The 17,556-nt window shown below is 48.6% G+C and overlaps 1 protein-coding gene and 1 long non-coding RNA gene across 2 annotated transcripts in view; one reads left to right on the plus strand and one right to left on the minus strand.

Moving 5' to 3' along the window:
- The window catches only part of LOC125611628, a 43,097-nt gene extending 26,496 nt beyond the window's left edge, over positions 1-16,601 (plus strand). Inside the window, exons 2-3 of the long non-coding RNA XR_007341837.1 lie at positions 12,122-12,332; positions 16,118-16,601. This is a non-coding gene — a long non-coding RNA (uncharacterized LOC125611628). The remainder of the gene's footprint in view (positions 1-12,121; positions 12,333-16,117) is intronic.
- Positions 1-16,635, minus strand: part of Tbxas1 (thromboxane A synthase 1) — a 154,564-nt gene extending 137,929 nt beyond the window's left edge. Inside the window, exon 1 of the mRNA XM_015493771.2 lies at positions 16,511-16,635. Coding sequence (XP_015349257.1) covers positions 16,511-16,602 — 92 coding nt within the window. The 5' untranslated portion in view covers positions 16,603-16,635. The remainder of the gene's footprint in view (positions 1-16,510) is intronic.
- Between the last annotated feature and the right edge of the window lie 921 nt (positions 16,636-17,556).

The raw sequence follows: 17,556 nt of genomic DNA on the forward strand, positions 1-17,556 counted from the left end.
CCCACCTAGATCATCCTGGGCCCACGGAGACATTTTTCTCAGCGACTCAAAGAGTGACCATGTCCCTAACAGGGAGGGTTGCCAGTGGATCACAGGGGAACACAGGTGTGTGTCTGTAGGAATATAATCCTGCCCAAGTTCACTATTTCCTGGACCTGGTTCAGTTTCCATGAGGATGCTTTACTCGTCAGGAGTTAATTCTTTGTTTTTATGAAGTCCTCAAAGAGGAGCAGCATCTGCCTCCAGTGAACCCCGACAGACAACTGAATTAAGAGCCCAGAGAGGGCACCCGGGCTGCTCCTGCCTGTGTCCTGATGGTACAAAGGGCCATGCTTGCCCTGTGAGCCAAGAGTCCTTCTGATTGCTTTACACAGAGAACTCGTTTCCTTCTCCTCTCGTCTGGGGCACACACTATCACTACCTTCATTTTGCAGACGGGACAAGCGAGACTCAGAGAAATGAAATAACAGGACTCAGGTCCTGCAGCTAGTAATAGCAGAGATTTGAACCCAAGGCGCCTGGCTCTGGGCTCTGGGCTCCTCTCTAGCAGGCCCTACTGTGTCTCATTTCACATTTGCAGAGCATCAAATTGCCTAGAAACCAACCATCTGAAAAAGATGGGGTGCGGAGAGCCCTACTTGGTCTCCTTTGTGGGACTGGAGAAAAGACCAGTACCATTTACAGGACCCTACCATCCCCAGGGTTCAAATAACCTGGAGTGTTTTTCAGGGCTCCAAGACTGAGGTCAAGTGAAGTCCTGACCTGTGAGAGGAATACTGTTTCTTTGGCCAACTGAGGTTGGTTATCTCTGAGTAGCCCAGGTCGGTACGACAGGCAGTGGGCATTTGTAATGGGTCCACGGAATGATTCCAAGTTCCTTCCTATCTAGCCGAGTAGGCATTCAAAAAATAACTGCCAATTGGATCAGAGGTCACGCCTGCACAGACACAGCCAATGCCCCCATCTTTCCACTGCCCTGTGAAACGCCAATTTGCCTGGAAGAGGCCTGGGAACCCAGTTCTGATGCCCAGCTTGGCACACAGCTTACAACACTTAGGCATCTCAAAGGCACAAAAGAAGATTGTGAGTGGTTCCAAAAATAATCATGATCCTATTGCATCTTGTTGGTACCAGTAATCCCCAGATCTTTGTCTTAACCTAATTCTTGGCAAGTTCACCCATTGGGCCTTTGATGATCTCTGGGCTAGCTTGGTCAACTGTGAGTCCAGCTGGAAATTGTGTTATACAAGATCAAAGGGCAACAGCTCCACCCAGGATCACTGAGTCTTGATTCCTGTTGCTGCTCATCAATGTGGTTGGTTCTGGCTCTCACCACTCTGGGCTCTGGACCAAATGCTCAGACCCACAGAACCTGTCTGACCCTTCCTCATGGCCAACCCATCTGGGTTTGGCCTCTTCTCTGCCCCTTGAACCTTGAAATTCTTTCCATTTTTGTAATCTTGTCCTAATCCCAATCCCCTAGCCATTTGTATCTCATCACCTGTATCAGTTAGCTAGTGCTGTGTAACAAATGAACCCCAGAGTTAAGTGACTTAAACATCAGAGTATCTGAGAGTCAGGAATCTGGAAGCTGATTACTGGGTGGTTAGTTATAGTCATGTTGAACAACCCACGCCCATGCCCACCCACTTAGCTGCTAGCAAGCTGCACCATCTGGGCATTTGTAGGGCTGCTCAGCTGGCTTCCTCCTCCAAACAAGCAATCCCAGGTAGAGAGTGCCAGGGTCTGGGATGGAAGCTTCAGTCTTCCGTAACCTAATCCTGGAAGTGATATACTGTCACCTCTGCTGACCAGCCCAGGTACAGTGAGAGAGGAGACTCTGTGAGGCTGTGGATTCCTGTGATTCCAGGGATCACTGGGGGACATTCTGTAGCTAGCTACCGCATCGCCAGTGTCCCAGTGTGGACAAATTCAATGAAATGACATCCTCCTCCTGAAGTTTCACCTTGGATTTTTTCAAATGGGTGACTCAGCCTCATCATGCCTCTGAGCCATTTCCTCCTGCCGTGAGATTCTGAGACAAGATGTGACGGTTCCACTCTTCAGGAGGTATCTGTTGCTTACTCTGTGCCACGTGTCATCCCAAGTGCCAATGTCCATCCTGAGAGAAAGGATGGGGCTTACTTTGCTTTCACTGTAAAAGAAATTCAAGGAAAACTTCAAATTGGAGTAGATAGAGTGGAGGTAAAGTCTTCGGAAAGCAGCAAGGGTGACGATAGCTCACATTTACTGGGCCCTTGCCGTGAGTCAGGCGTTGTACTGACTCATAAAACAGAATCACAAAGGCGTTTTATGAACATTGGGCCCTTTCATCCCCACCAACATTCTGTTAGGCCCATTAGACAGATTGGGATGCTGAGCCTTAGAGTCTGACCGCAGGCCTGGGCTGGTGGTGGGCAGCCAGGCCACAGCCCAGGGCCTTACCCTCAAGCCAGGCCTCGGCCTCATCCGTCCTGCCTGAGGCTGAGGAGGCTGGACTTGTTTCTGGGGACTCCTCAAACAAACTACACAAACTGGGTGGCTTCAGATGACAGAAATCCCTTCTCCCACGATCCGGAGGCCAGACGTCTGGAATCCAGGGGGCAGCAAGGCCGCGTTTCTGTGAAGACGCCAAGGAGGATCCTTCCTTGCCCCTCTCTAGCTTCTGGAAGGGGCTGGCCACCCTGCGTGTCCCTCGGCTCATCGAGGCACCCCCAGTCTCTGCCTCCAGCTTGGCACGATGTCCCCTGTGACTAGATCTTCATTTCATCATCCACAAACGCACGTTTGCGTCCCGATTTCCATCTTATGAGGGCCCCAGTCACGGGATTAGGGGCCACCCTGTGTCGTATGACCTTGGGTTCACCTGTTCAGATCTGCAGAGACCCTACTTCCTGGTGAAGTCATATTCTGAGGTTCTGGTGGGCACGGACTTAGGGGGCACTGTTCAACCCAGCACCCGAACTGGCACAGCCCCTAGAAAGGGCCCAGGGGAATAGCCCTCCAAGTGTGTATCAGTGGGGAGGGAGCATCCTTCACCCTGGGGACCCGGAGGAGGGGGGCCGCCTCTGGTGAAAGGAGACACTCTTACCAAACTGTCCCCAATCCTTTCCAAAAGTCCTACTTTGTTTTTCTGTTTTCTTTCTTTTTTTTGCTACACATTACTATGACGCTCACTCATCTATATCTTAGTCAGCACACCCTTTCTACAGGAGGAAAGGCAATAAGACTCTGTGGCTGCTTCTGGACACCAAAGCACCTCCCTGCTCCTCTCCACCACTCCCTAGAGGACAGGATACAATGTGCATGAGACATCGATGTGGAAGAGTGACCAGAGTCTCTTCTTATCTTCCACCCCCAAGTTAAGTTCACTGTGGGCCAAGCAATATGGGGAGACTCCCCTTTCTTCTTTCAGCCACTAGCCAGCACCAAGGGGTACTTTCTGGAAGGACAAAAAAAATGAACATATTTTTTTCCTTAATAACCCAGTAGGGCTCCAGGACCCGTGAGAATATTTAATACAATTCTGGAGCTATTTGTTTTCAGCCATAGCCAATTCTTGGCAGAACGACATCCATAAATTTACTGCCCAGCGCAGAACAATGAATTTGTCCTAAACAATACAGCTCTCGGGCTGCAAGGCTGTCCCCGGGCTGTTGTATTTCAGGACCTGGCGAGCAGGCTGTGCTTTCTACGCCCAGGTTTTCTCTGGTCTTCTGGCCTTCAGACCTGCCTCTTCAGCCTGGGGTTGGAGGCTCACGGCCCTCCCCAGAGCCTCCCCTGAATCACTCATTTGCTCTTCTTAGAATATGTTCCAGATCCTTCATCGGTCAACCCTGACTTTTATCACTTATTTGGCTAGAAATTTTCTAGGCACATCCCCAGGCTCCACCCAGATCTGATTGGGGCCCTGCACTGAGTCCTGAACCCTGCTTTAGCCCCTCACAGCCAAGACCCACCCTGACCCATGTGTCAGGGTCTCGCCTGGCAAATTCCTCATCATGTCTATTTTTTTAGAATCAGAGTTAGTTTTTTCATTTAGAATAAAACTTCAAGCGTCCGTTCGTCTTAAGTTTCATGTTTATTTTAATTTCTATGATTGTTTTATTTTGTCTTCTCACTTGTGGCCATTTTCTGTTTTGCCAGAGGTCAGAATCCAGATGTGTGACCTTGGAGCCTGTGGCAGATTGATTTGTTGTCCCTGATTCCCCGTGTCTTCCCTGTATCCAAGTCTACATCCATGTCCTTTGCTCCATAACATTGCAATACCTCTTACTCCATGAGGACAGACTTCTCTCCCACCTTGTCAATGTTGGGCCTGGGTGTGTGGCTGCCTTAGCCAGTGGAAGTGGGTAGAAGTGACCTTAAGGCATTGCTGGGATGAAACCCCAAAGACACCGTGTTTCTGCTTACATTTCTTGCATTCCTGTGGTTTGTCCAAACTATAGCTCCCCCGTCTCACTGCCCTAAGTAGCCTCTTTAGCCTGGGCCCCATTAAAAAAATGTGGCACTGATCTGAACCCCACCCTTAACCTGGGGTGGAATTCAGAGCTACCTGGTAACAGAGCTACCCCAGCCAACCCATGGAGCACAGGAAAAACAAATGTTGTCATTTGCCAATGAGTTTGGGTTGGTTTGTTACACAGCATTATTGTAGCAATAGCTGACGAATACAGGTCCATTCACTTAACTTCTCTGGACCTTCATTTCTGCATCTGTACAATGAGACTGTTGGATTATCATCAATGAAGAACAATCTTTCTTCTGCTACACAATTAACGGCTATGAGAGAGAATCAACAACAACAGAGACTAAACACACCAAAGTCAAATACTTCAAAACATTAGAGAAAAGTGGATTGGGAAATATTAATTCAGGTTAGGAACTGGGGACTTAGTGGTGACCAGCAGTGAGCTATTTCAGTGGAAATGGAGAAGAAGCTCCAATGTAGAGCGGAAGGGTAAATGGGAGGTGGCAAGCATGTGGTCCTCTCTCAAGCCACCTTGTTAGGAAGGAAAGGATGAGTGGGGTAGAGCACACAGAAAGGAGAGGCAGCCTGCCGGGCACAGCGACTCGTGAGGCTGAGGCAGAGGGATTGCAAGTTCAAGCCCAGCCTCAGCAACTTAGCAAGACCCTGTCTCAATAAAAAATGAAAAACTCTGTAGGAAAGTGCCCCTGGGTTCAATTCCCAGTACTGAGGATAGAAGAAGAGGAGGTGATTGTTTGGTTGGCTGCCCGACTTACTTGTTTGTCATAAGACAGAAGAGAATTGAACCTGCAGAGAAACGTCAGCAATGGCACAGTTGAGCATGCTGCAGCAGGGCTTGGGGCTTGGGCCAGGACGAGCAGAAACAAAATGTCTGGCACAGAGAGAGAGGAGCGCGGCTTGGCCAGATTCACCCATTGATTTGCTACACGTCATTTATACTTCAAGTTCTCAAACCCAGGGGCAAGGCAGGTGTCACGAAAGGAAGACCAAATGAGAAAAGGGCTCATGTCATTTAAATAAGATGATACCTTTCAATTTTGACATGGAATTTTTAAAAATTTTTTTGGTACCAGGGATTGAACTCAGGGGCACTAGACCACTGAGCCACGTCCCCAGCCCTATTTTGTATTTTACTTAGAGATAGGGTCTCACTGAGTTGCTTAGTGCCTCGCCATTGCTAAGGCTGGTTTTGAACTCGCGATCCTCCTGCCTCAGCCTCCCCAAGCCACTGGGATTACAGGCGTGAGCCACTGCACCTGGCAACATGGAGATTTTTTAAAAATTTCTGGAAAGTGAATTGAGTTCCAAGTTTGATTTATAGAGAGGTTTTTTAAAGAAAAAATAGATTATCTTCAACTTTTAAACACCTACAACTAAGAGGCCATGGGGAATAAAACTGGTCATCAATAAATTAATAACAATATAGGTTAATGCTGGGTTTGCCACTCACAGGGTCCCTGTACTTGCTTTCAAGGAGATGAGGAAGGGAAGCACCTCCGCTTCACCATTCAGGAGGTGGTAAGACTCAGAGAGGTGCCTGACACATGTCTATGTCTCTGGCCTCTGTGGAAGGAATGGCTCAGTGTCCTCAACACTCTCCTTCCCAAACACTATAAATCTGCTGTATTCTGACTTCAGTCCCCGCCACACTACTGATGGTCCCTGTGTCATCCCCTCTTGTCAAGTCCCACAGGCATTTTATAAACCTCATCCTAGTTGCCAAGGTCAAAATCCACTTAGTGGTAGCAGTTCAGGAGCAACTCCAGGGAGGTCAGTTGCTTGGAATGAAACTCTCCTTGCTTTCCCACCCCAATGCATCCCTGGGGACCATGTGAGAAATCAGAATGATGTTTAAAAAAATCAAGAAATGAAAGCCACGATCTACCTGCCCAGTGCACACACGATTACCGTTGAGTACAGCTGCAGTCACCAGGTCACACTAACAGCCAGCACTGGGCTGGGGATGTGGCTCAAGCGGTAGCGCACTCGCCTGGCATTCGTGTGCGGCCCGGGTTCGATCCTCAGCACCACATACAGACAAAGATGTTGTGTCCGCCGAAAATTAAAAAATAAATATTAAAAATTAAAAAAAAAAAAAAACAGCCAGCACTGACTGGACACTATCAGTGCCAGCCACTGCTCCAAGGCCATCCACGATCCAGCACATGCCATCCTCCCCCATGCCAGGAGGGATACCGTCATTATCCTTATGTGACACAAGGGAACGTGAGATACAGCGACCTTACCTAGCTTGCTTGTGGTGCACAGGGCTAGCCAGAATGTGACCCGAGGAGCTCTGATTGCAGCCCCAGGCTCTGGACCGTTATGAAGCGGGGAAAGGGGTTGCCGAGCCGAGTTGAGCCGGAGAACTGCTAGAGAGCTTGAGAGCAGCCTATTTTCCTAAATAGGTTCAGCTGTCATTTTGCACTATGATTATGTGTTGCGATCCTTTCCTTTGCAAATGTCACAGAAGTGAACTTCAACCCTCAGCCCAGTCCAGCCTGAACTAGAAAGACAAGATCTTTTATTAAGATCTGAATCTCAACGCAGTGAATTCTGCAGTCTAACAAGTGAGGGTGGTAGCTGGTCGCCGGGGGGCTGCAGTCAGGACCAACTGGAAATGCTCTGCGAGGACATTCACGGTGGCCAAGAACAGCTCACGTGCCCTGAGCATCCACACAGTCCAAGCACACGCCACACAAAGTCCGAGAGTCGGCCTCTTTCGCTCGGTTTGCTTGACCAAATCATTGAATGACGATTGCCAGACAGAGTTGTGTCGGGCGCGCAGGCGCCATGCAGGCCCTTGGGCTGAAGGTGAGGAAGACCAGCCCTGCCCCTGGGAAGCTCGCCTTCTAATGAGGCCAGGTCAGTGGTCAGGGGGAGACAGGGTGGCAGGTGCAGCGAGGCAAGAGCCTGGGGTGCAAAAGAGGCACCTGGGACAGCCCCCTGAGCAAAGGGGCGGGCATCCCCGTAGAGGGAAGGAAATCAGGGGCAAGCAGTGCTGGGTGGAGGAGTTGTGAGCGCCAAGGGCCAGGAGCCAGGTGAGAAATGAGAAGAGTCGTGCCACAGAGGGGACAGGAGAGGCCAGAAAGAGCCCGTGGGCTGAGCCAGGAGGACCAGGGGAAGGTTTTTTCATGCAGAGGAGCATGGGGCTCCCAGTGGGCTATCTCTGTCAGCAGAGGTGGAACAAATTCTAGGAACACAAGACAGGAGGCAGGGAAACCAGTTGGGGTGATTTCCAGCCCGGGGTGTTCTTGAAGTCCTGACTGGGTGGAAACCCATGCCTCTGCTCAGAAGTCGGTCCTCCCGGTCCTCTCTTAGGAAACTAGCTAGCAAGGGTGGGCGACTCGCCCAAGGTCTCAGAGCAGAAGCAGCGTGTCTGCCCCTGGCTGATTTCCACAATGCCTCGCTTCCAGAAACTTCCAATGACCAGGAGGTGATGCTCTGCCCACTCTTCTGTACAGAGACTGTTAAAAACCTGAAGGGTGCAGCTGTCTTCTCCCTTTCAGTGCGTTCCAGCCTGGGGGCCTCGGTTGCCTATTGACTGGGGAGGTGGGAAGGCCGCAGGAGGTTTTGCACATCTTGGAGAGCCTCATGTAAATTGTGCATTTGTTGACAGTGAGAGGGTGCAGGTGAGCTCAAATGTCAAGTCTCTTTGCTGTGGAGTGGAATTATGACTTGGTACTCTCGTGCTGGTTATCTCATTGATCAGCCCTTCTCATTGGCAGAGCTTCCAATCAGCTTGCCTTGGAATAATTAAGATGGGGGGATCAATCAATCGTTACTTACATACACATTGTGGTTGGGACATAGAACCCAGGACCTGTGGGGGAGGTAATAGAAACAGTGGCTATTGGTGAAAACTTAGATGCCACTGCTTGGACCTGTGAGGACTGCAGTTCAGCAGAACAGTAACAGGGGAGAGTGTCCTCAGCTGTCCCCGGGGGATCCCACATCTGCTGGTAGCAAGATACCTCCCTCAGACCCTGAGTGCTCTGTGAATCCCAACATACCATATCTGCTGAATGGCTGTGTCCCTTCTTCTTTGCAGTCTTGATTTGCAGTGTCTAATGTGACAATCCCTTTATCTACCTGGATTCATGAGAATGTTATCCTCAACAGGTCAGTGAAGTAGACCAGCACACAGCCCAGAAGGACTCTGGTATCAATGAGTGCATGAACTAAGAAAGAATTTATTTATTCTCTCAATAATGCAAGTGCAAGGCATTCCTCCAGGAGCCAATAATACAAGTTGGAGAGAGATGGATCCTACCCTCCCCCACATGTGCAAACACACACACACACACCTGTGTGCACACACTTTGTAACCATCATCATTTGGAAGCACTGTTGCTATCTCCATTACTTGTGGTATGATCATGATCATGATGATTTATTGAGCAGCTACTATGACCAGACACCCAAGGTCTTAAGATCCAGGCTCTGCCCTTAGGGGCATATATAGGCAGGCGAATACACAAGAAAATAATGTAGTGAGTGCTAAGGCAGAGACAGAGAGTCCTAAGGGCTTCCAATCAGATTGCCTTGGAATAATTAAGATGGGGGAATCAATCAATCATTACTAACATATACATTGTGGTGGGGACAATAGAACCAGTGACATTGGGAGCTGGCCTGATGGCAGAGATTTTTGCCAGCAGAGTGATGTCAGGGGAAAGAGGAGCTGGAATTAGGGAGACAGGAAGTGTTCAGGCAGCATAGGCTGTATGTGTGACGTGGGGAGAGAGGAGCATGGCGCACAGGTGGGAGGGCAGAGGTGGAGGACCTAGTGAGAATGTGGAGGTGGCTGCTGGTTTCCCCTCGGGTGTCTTCCTGCAGTGCTTGGGAAGACAGGATTTTGGTAGAAGCCACTATTAGAGGCTGGCTTGTTTTGTGGACTGTCTCTGATGTCATTTTTGCAAATATTTTTTGGGGAAAAATGTGGTCCTCTTTCTGGAACCGTGTTCAGGAATTGGCAGTCCATGGAAGTGAATCACACCTTTGCAAGCACACACAGGAGGTGTGGGGTGACCCTGTGTGACTCTGTGTTGAGGCTGAAGACAACCCAATAAAGCTGAGGGCTCCTGGGAGCTGCAGAATCTGTCCACCTGCCTCCTTAGCCCAGCCTCTAGGAAGCTGCGAGACATCACATATTTCTGACACACCAGGAGCAAGGTGGTGCTTAATAATTGAAGCAGCCATCAACAGCAGAGTAGGCATCTTCCTCGTCCCTCCGTCCCCAAAGTCTCGTCCCCATGTCCAGATGCACATTATTCCTGCAAGCAGAGACAAGTCCCTCTAATGCTACTGAGGTTCCCAAAGACACACCTTCAACGGCAGGTGACAGCCTATTAGGTTTGTCCCCATGGCATTTGGGCGTAGGAGAAGGAGTCATCCAACATCTTGATTCCTGGGAAAACCACCTCCTCCCAGGGAAAGATGCACCACCCATGTTCTCCAGCAGCTCAGCAACAGACAAAAGTAAACCTGATGGGTTGCTTTGTTTATGTGACAAATGGGATTCTTCTTCCATTTCTGCTCAAAGAATAGATGGTACCAGAAATCTGAATCCCTTACTGGATGGGAGCATCTATGACCATAAGTAGTGAGAGTACTGCTGCTGTTTTCTTAAACAAAACAAATGAACAAAATGAAACAGAAAACAACTCAGGAGCCCAATGAACGTGGCCCTTCAACAGAGTCTGCCAGCTTCCAGAGGGCGCGTCCCCCTCTGGAACAAACAACCAGAAGTCTCATTTGTTTTATAATCACATTTCATTTTGGATTGCAAATCATATTACCTGGTTTAATCACTTACTTGCCCAAAATCAGGCTCTTTTAAAAACTCAATCTACTCTCAACCAAGATGTGTCACCAGGAGGGCTTTACCGAGACTACACCTAGACACCAGGCACCGGCCTCTGGGGAAAGTCCTGAGGCTGAGTCCTCTGATAGTGGCGAGTCTGCAGGGAGGGTTCAGCCATCAGGAGGATGTCTTTGAAGGTCACGAAATTCATTTGGCTGTATAAGTTCTGGTGTGTATGCTAAAATAATCAGTCACGTTACTTTATAGTCACACCTCGTTCTCTTGCTCTGGAAAATCAATAAAGCGAAGAGAAGGACAGGGATATGGTGTGTAACTATTTAAAAGAGAGAAAACAAAAAACAATATTCCGTGGAAATGGTCCTGGAGGAAGTGCAGACCTAGTTTTCATAAGCAGGCTCGATTTTATCTCCAAGCTCATCACTGAGTTATTAAACCAAAGTACCCAGCCTATCCTAGGCAAAAATACAAAAAAATAAAAATAAAAAAGGGGAAATAGCACGCATCTTTCTCTAGGTGCTGGGAGGCACTGGGAATTATCCACAGCCTTTAAAATGGATTTCTAAACTGTGTCCATTAAAATGGATTTCTAAACTGTGTCCATTAAAATGAAGTTTTAAACTGTGTCCATTATTCACACACTTAATGTTTTGTTCCACCAAATGTCACAAATCCTAATGTTGCTTTGCCTGGGAAACTTCCCTACCTAAAATGTTCCTCTCCTCTGTCACCTGCATTCCAAGCCCCAGCCTAAGACCCTTCCCAAAGTCATGCCCCACTGGCTGGTGACACAGGAAGGACCAAGGGCTAGAGCTAGAGGGGGGGAAATGAGTCCTACATGAGGGTTGGTTCCAGGTAGCATTACCAGCTGCAGGACACCCCGCCCACCCCAGGACCTGTCGCCGAGGAGACTAGGGAACCGGGGCAGAAGAAGGAGCAGTCATTCATGGATCACTTGGTCACATCTAACTTCCTTTGCATGAGCCACTGCTGGCTTCAGCACAGACCTGCCTGTGCTACAGCATCCACAACCAGAATAGATGTCACCCAGTCCAGATCTAGAAGGTTCCATTGTCATTTGTGACAACTTCCCATATTACACAGCAAGTGCTTTGGTGACATTCCTGAGGGACATGGAGGGACATTGACAACCTGCCAAGGCATATCCCAGCCACCTGGCCAGACAGCTGTGCTTTCTCTTTTTCTCTGATGTGGAACTTGGAGCCAGTCCCACCCATTGGCCCTACTTCTACCTCTAGCCTTCATCCACTCCTGGTTCTGAAGTTCACAAGACACCAGCCTTGGAAGCTCAGAGTCTGCAAAAGGGTCATTTTAATGTTTCCCTCCTCTGTTTAGTAGCCCCTTCCTTCCCAGCAGGCCACAAACACGTCTGACCTCTCTTTCCAGGGATGTCCACCTGGTCCTGTTTGCCCCTCCCTCTGTAAGTGTGGTTCACCAACATTAAACAGGTTTCTTTACTGCAGAGACTTTCCCTTTGACCTGCTGTTAATCTCCAAGAACGGCCCATGTGAACACCTGATGCGCCCAACATCTTGAGGATTAGAATGAGGAAGGTTTCAGCCACATTTGGTCTGCAAGTTCCCACATTCCAAGACTGGACACGGCTCCCCTCCACCTCTGATTGGACCAGAGAACTCAGTCGTCCCTTGGGATCCACAGGGCTTTGGTACCAGGACTCCCCAAACCCAAGGATGCTCATGGTCCTCATGTAAAATGGGGAAGTATTTGCACATGACCTACACACACCCTGTCCTACACTTTAATGTAATATCTCTGATTACTTACAGGACCCTGTGCAGTGACAGTGCCGTGCAGATGGTTGTCATGCTGTACCGAGACAGGGAAGAGATGGGGAGATGCCTGTCCATGTTCAGCACAGCTGAACAGACCAACTACACAGAGCACCAGTGAAGGACAGAGACCCAGGCGTGGATGTGGGAAAGTGTGCCAGGGTTCGTCCACGCGTCACTCATTCTGGTGGCTTCAGTGGGATGCTGGGTACGTGACCAATTCAAGTTTTGCTCAAGTTTTCTAGGATTTTTTTTCCAAATATTTCAGTCTGTGTTTGGTTGAACCCAGCAATGCAAATCCACAGACATGAAGGGCACTGTCCCTAAACGCCTTCCTACTCGAATGAGTTCAGGATGTCTCATGTGGCTCCCATACACCTCCACCCCAATGGTTTCTTTTAAATGAGCCAAGGAGTATATGTGGGTCTAGAATTGGAATCCAGTTCTCCCACAGATAGAGCAAGCTGTCTTCTGAGAGAGAAACTTCTAGCTTTAGCGGTGGACTTTTCTGTGACCATGTTAAGTCTTCTTTAAAAAAATAATTTTAGTTGTAGATGGACACAATACCTTCATTTAATTAATTAATTAATTTGTTTTTATGTGGTGCTGAGGATCAAACCCAGTGCCTCACACATTCTAGGCAGCCACTGAGCTGTAACCCCAGCCCCATCTTAAGTCTTAATAATCCCCATTCATATTTTAACTTAAACATGTCTTAGAAGAAGCTTGACCACAGTGCTACCGCACTCTGATTCCTACTTTAACAATTTGTACCTCTGGGTCTTGGTACCTGAACTTCAAATGCAGCCTGGCACCAAAAGCCCTTCCACCTTTCCGAGACAGCTCTTCTCCTCCGTATTCCTGTAGCTGCTTAGACTGCCTGGCTCACAGCCTTGTCAGCCAAAATGCCCTGTTACTCCAAGTTCCCTGGACATTCTACTCCCCTGGTAGAAAATGTGAAACCTACATCCCCAGAACTCCATGCCCAAAGCATGATGCTGCTTTCCTCTTTATCACTAGAAAGGAACAATTTCCCATTCTTTAGTAAAATCACTTGTTCTTTCCTAAGTATGCATACTCATTTAAAAAAAAATACGAAAGATGCAGAAAGACTAAGAAAAAAATCAACCATAACTTCACCACTGAAAGAAACCTACTATTAATATTTGGGCTATTTCCTTATACCCTTTCTTAAAGAATAAAGAAATCTTTCTCCTCCCTACAGGAATCCAGCTGCCAGTTCTTAGGCATTGCTTTGAAAGTTTAAACACACTAGTACTTAAGGTTGCCTTGAGCAAAATTCAAGTCATGCAACTTATTTCTTGGAGTAAGAATTTCAAATCATTTTATACAGAAAAATGGGAGGATTTCTTTTGTTTGTTTGTTTTGTGTTTTATCCTGGTGCTGGGAATCAAAGCCAAGGTCTCATGCATTCCAGGCAAGTGCTCTGCCGCTGAGCTACAGCACAGCTGGAAAATGAGTTTTAAAATATTTTACCTGGCGGGCTGGGGTTGTGGCTTAGTGGTAGAGTGCTCACCTAGCATGCATGGGGCACTGGGTTTGAGCCTCAGCACCACATAAATATAAAATAAAGATATTATGTCCACCTAAAACTAAAAAATCAATATCTAAAAAAAAGTTGTGTTTTAAAAAAAGATATTGTACCTGGAATGTCAATCACTTAGCGTCCTTCTAGACCATCCTCATTGAAAAATGGCATCAGAGGCAATCGGGATGGGGGAGGGATATCAAAATATGCCCCACCTAGTTTATAACAGTCTCTTTTTCATTGAAATGAACTTATTTTGTCTTCTTCCCAAATCCATGCATACAATTAATAATTAGGGTTTACAAAGTCCATGGCATGGTCTGTGTGCTACAAGGTGAGAGGCCGTCTGCAACAGTTAGAAAAGCAGACAGCAAGTTGGCTCACACTGCAACACACTGGGCTTTCAGAAAGGGGGTGAGTCATGTGGCAAGAGATTTAAGATCCGTATGGAACTGCAAAGGCCAACAGAAGACCAGAGGAAGAAAGCACCGGCAGAGGCCAGGGGCAGGAAGGGGCCCTCAGCCAGCATTCACTAGGTGCCAACTATGTGCCAAGCATTGTGAGAGGAAGAGATAGGACAAGGAATCTGATAAAAGCAGTGCTGAGGGGGGATTTATAAGTGCCCTTGGGAAACGGGAAATGCGTCCCCCGGGAAAAGCTCCCAGGTTGGCCGTGGAAGCAAAGAGCAGGGGACGCACACTCCAAGCTCTGCTTGGTGGCCTCCCGGAATGCTGTCTGGAAGAGGAACGTGGAGAGCCCAAGGATGGTTTCCTTTGTGCTGCATCAAGGGGTGGACCCAAGAGCCCCAGAGCCAGGGCGCGCTCTCCAGAAGCCCCCTCCCCTCCAGCATTGACCTCTCCAGACATCGAGGTCACCCCAGAGCCTCCCTGTCTCCCCTGCCTTGGGCGTCTGACCCGGACCTCCTGTTCCCTGACCTTGCCCGGGGACCTCCCACCTTGCCTGGCACACATTAACAGGTCAATAAATATCTGGGTGATAACAAATGGAAGCCAGCTCTCACTTCCTATTCACCCACCGGGCTTCGAGCCGCTATCTTAATCTCTGCGTCTTTGAACCCAGTTATTAATTTGGCCCTGAGAATAGATTACACACGAACAGCTGCCTTGCTGAGCCGCGTGGGGTCCGTGAGTAGCTGCTGGGAGCCGATTGTAAACACCCTGTTACCGCAGCTTATCAGTCGGGACACAGGCCCCTTTGCGTGATCACAGTCACGTTAATCGATGCCATCCAGTCATCCTCCCACCAGACATCTATTGAGGCCATACTGTACGGCAGGCACAGAGCTGGGAGTCACGCATACAGAAAGAAAAAGGCACCATGAAGTGGAGAAAAGGGTACAATATAAACACTGTGACCACCCGGAGGACTCAGGTGGAACAGAGTCTGACAACCACAGAGAATAGCTATTGATGAAAAACTAATATCAGTAAACACATTTAGCAAGAAATTAAAAATAACCTATACACCCAAACCACTAAAGATGGGAGGGGGTGCCTCTGGGGGTGGAGCCCAGGATCTCACACATGCTGGGCAGGCACTCTACCACTGACCTATTCCCCTAGCCCCAAGACATATTCTCCTCGACTTTTAGGTTTCATAGGGGGTAATTATGATAGCCAACATCTACTATGCACCTACTGCATGCCATGCCTTGTGTATCCGGCTGTGCTAAGCACAGAAACATGCTGAGCTGGATTCTTGGGGATGAGGGGCCAGGCCTAACCATTTGCTCTTGGATTTGCATGTGGCTGGTTTCAATGCCAGATAAGCTACAGATAGAAAAGTTCAAAAGATAATTAAACCAGTTAAAAAGCAAAACGGCACTGGAACTGAAGCCAGGCTTCAGAACCAATTTCCAAGAAGTAATTTCATCATCATAGGACATCAAACGTGACTTCTACTTTCAGCTATGCAAATTCCAAAAGAATAATACCTCACATTTGCATAATGCTTGATGCTTTTCAAAGTGCTTTCTCAGTTATTAATCTACAGGAGGCTTTATTACCACCGGAAACATAAATCAAAATTCTGTTCAAACTCCATTATTTTTTCCACTTTCCCCTCAAAACCCAGAGCCACCTAAATCCAGGTGCTTTCTACTGAGAGGGTAACTCTAATATATGTAACTGACAGAGTGGATATGCACGGATGTAGCATATTGTGAGATCTTCGATCTCCAGACATCACAGATCCAGGGCAGAAAATCTGTGGTTGAATTAACAAGACCACAGGGGAGCAACCGGTAGTTCAAGTTCAAGATTCTTTCAGGGTCTCAGACTTTGTGGGAGCTGTACATGTTCATTGGAATTCATTCCCTTCTATTAGATATTAGGAAATTAGCTCTACCAGTTTCTCCCTAAGTCCACAAAGTGGCCCACATTTGCCAAACAGATTCCCTGTCTTTTCTGTTTTTATTGTAATAGGAACCAAGAGGCTGAATCTGCTCTAAATCCAACAGAGAGGATCGTGGAAACACGAGGTGAGAAGATAAGACAGGGTATGAGGATAGACTTCTCCCCAAACCGAATGCCTTTCCAATTTGTTTCTTTTTCCATCTCTTTCAAACTTAATTATGTGTGGCGTTCCCAGCCACTGAATCACCAGTGTTTCCTGACACTTCAATCTCATGCATTTTAGCAAAAGATTAACCTGCCTGTTTGCTTTTAATTCTGAAGCTGTGTTAATACTCAACTCCCTCTAGATTAGGAAAGAAGAAAAGCACACTCCCACATACCCCACCCCGCACCAGGCACCAGCGAGGCTCCAGGGCTGACACTTCTGCCAACGTCGCTGTCCCTGGGGTTGGCTGCACTTACCATTTCAGGAGGGCCAGGAGAGCCACCAGCAGGGCCACCGTCACCAGGGGGCCACCCGCTTCCAGTTTCAGAAATCCCAAGGCTTCCATCATTCCTCTGAGACCCCAGAGAGGGCGGTCCTCCAGGCAAAAGAGGGGGGTTGATGTCTCTGCCCTGACAGGAGCCCTGAGCTTCAGGTGGAGGAGGAGGAAACAGGCTCCCCAAAACACACCTCGCCAGTGGGTCCCCAAAGTGTGCTCTTTCTCAGAGAGCCTCTTAATAAAGAGGAAGGAAGAGGAGGGGAAAACAAAGGGTTTGAGGGTAAGGCAATGATTCAGCAACTTGGTCTTCTTTGATGACTATACTGTCAACAAACATTTATGTTCACTTCCTTGGGAAGCAAGAGCAGATGGACGGTCCCATGTTTGCTGAGAAACGAGACGGGGGCAGCCATAGACTGCGACTCCCACACGCAGTCCTCCAAGAAGGCCTCTCCTCCAAAGTACGCGTCTCTACACGTTCATGATTAAGTGAAGATATGGGTCAGAAGATTATGAGGGTCCTGGAAAAACTTGGGGCCCAACATCAGCCTGATGGAAAACGCTCCCTGCTTTGAGGCCAGCCTCCCCACGGGCTCCCTAGTTCCTGGGGCTGGTGAGCCCACTTGGCTGGGAGGGTCCTGGGCGTCTGGCTGGTGGAGCAGAGCACAGATCTCGGTTCGTGCCAGCCAGCGCTCTCATGGTGAGTTGGGAGGTTCCCGGAATGTCTAAAGCACGCCCACAGGCTGTGTGTGTTCAGCTCTGAGCCACCTGGCTGACGAGACAGAATCACCCTCGGATTAGTCAGCGTATTCCACCTGTGGGAACAGGAAGGGCGGATCAGAGAGGTAGGTGGCAGGTCACAACCAGCTGGGGGCTCTGGGCTGTGTTCACAGGCTCAGTACTAGACCCCGGAGGGAGGTGGACAACAAAACAGGGAGACAGAGAAGGTGAATTGCAGGTGGAGAAAAGGGCTGCCAAGGTCATGAGCACGTGGCCGTGATGGGGCGTGGGGATGACCCACTGCAG

The sequence above is a fragment of the Marmota marmota genome, unplaced genomic scaffold (assembly GCF_001458135.2).
Source record: "Marmota marmota marmota unplaced genomic scaffold, marMar, whole genome shotgun sequence".
Taxonomy (NCBI): domain Eukaryota; kingdom Metazoa; phylum Chordata; class Mammalia; order Rodentia; family Sciuridae; genus Marmota; species Marmota marmota.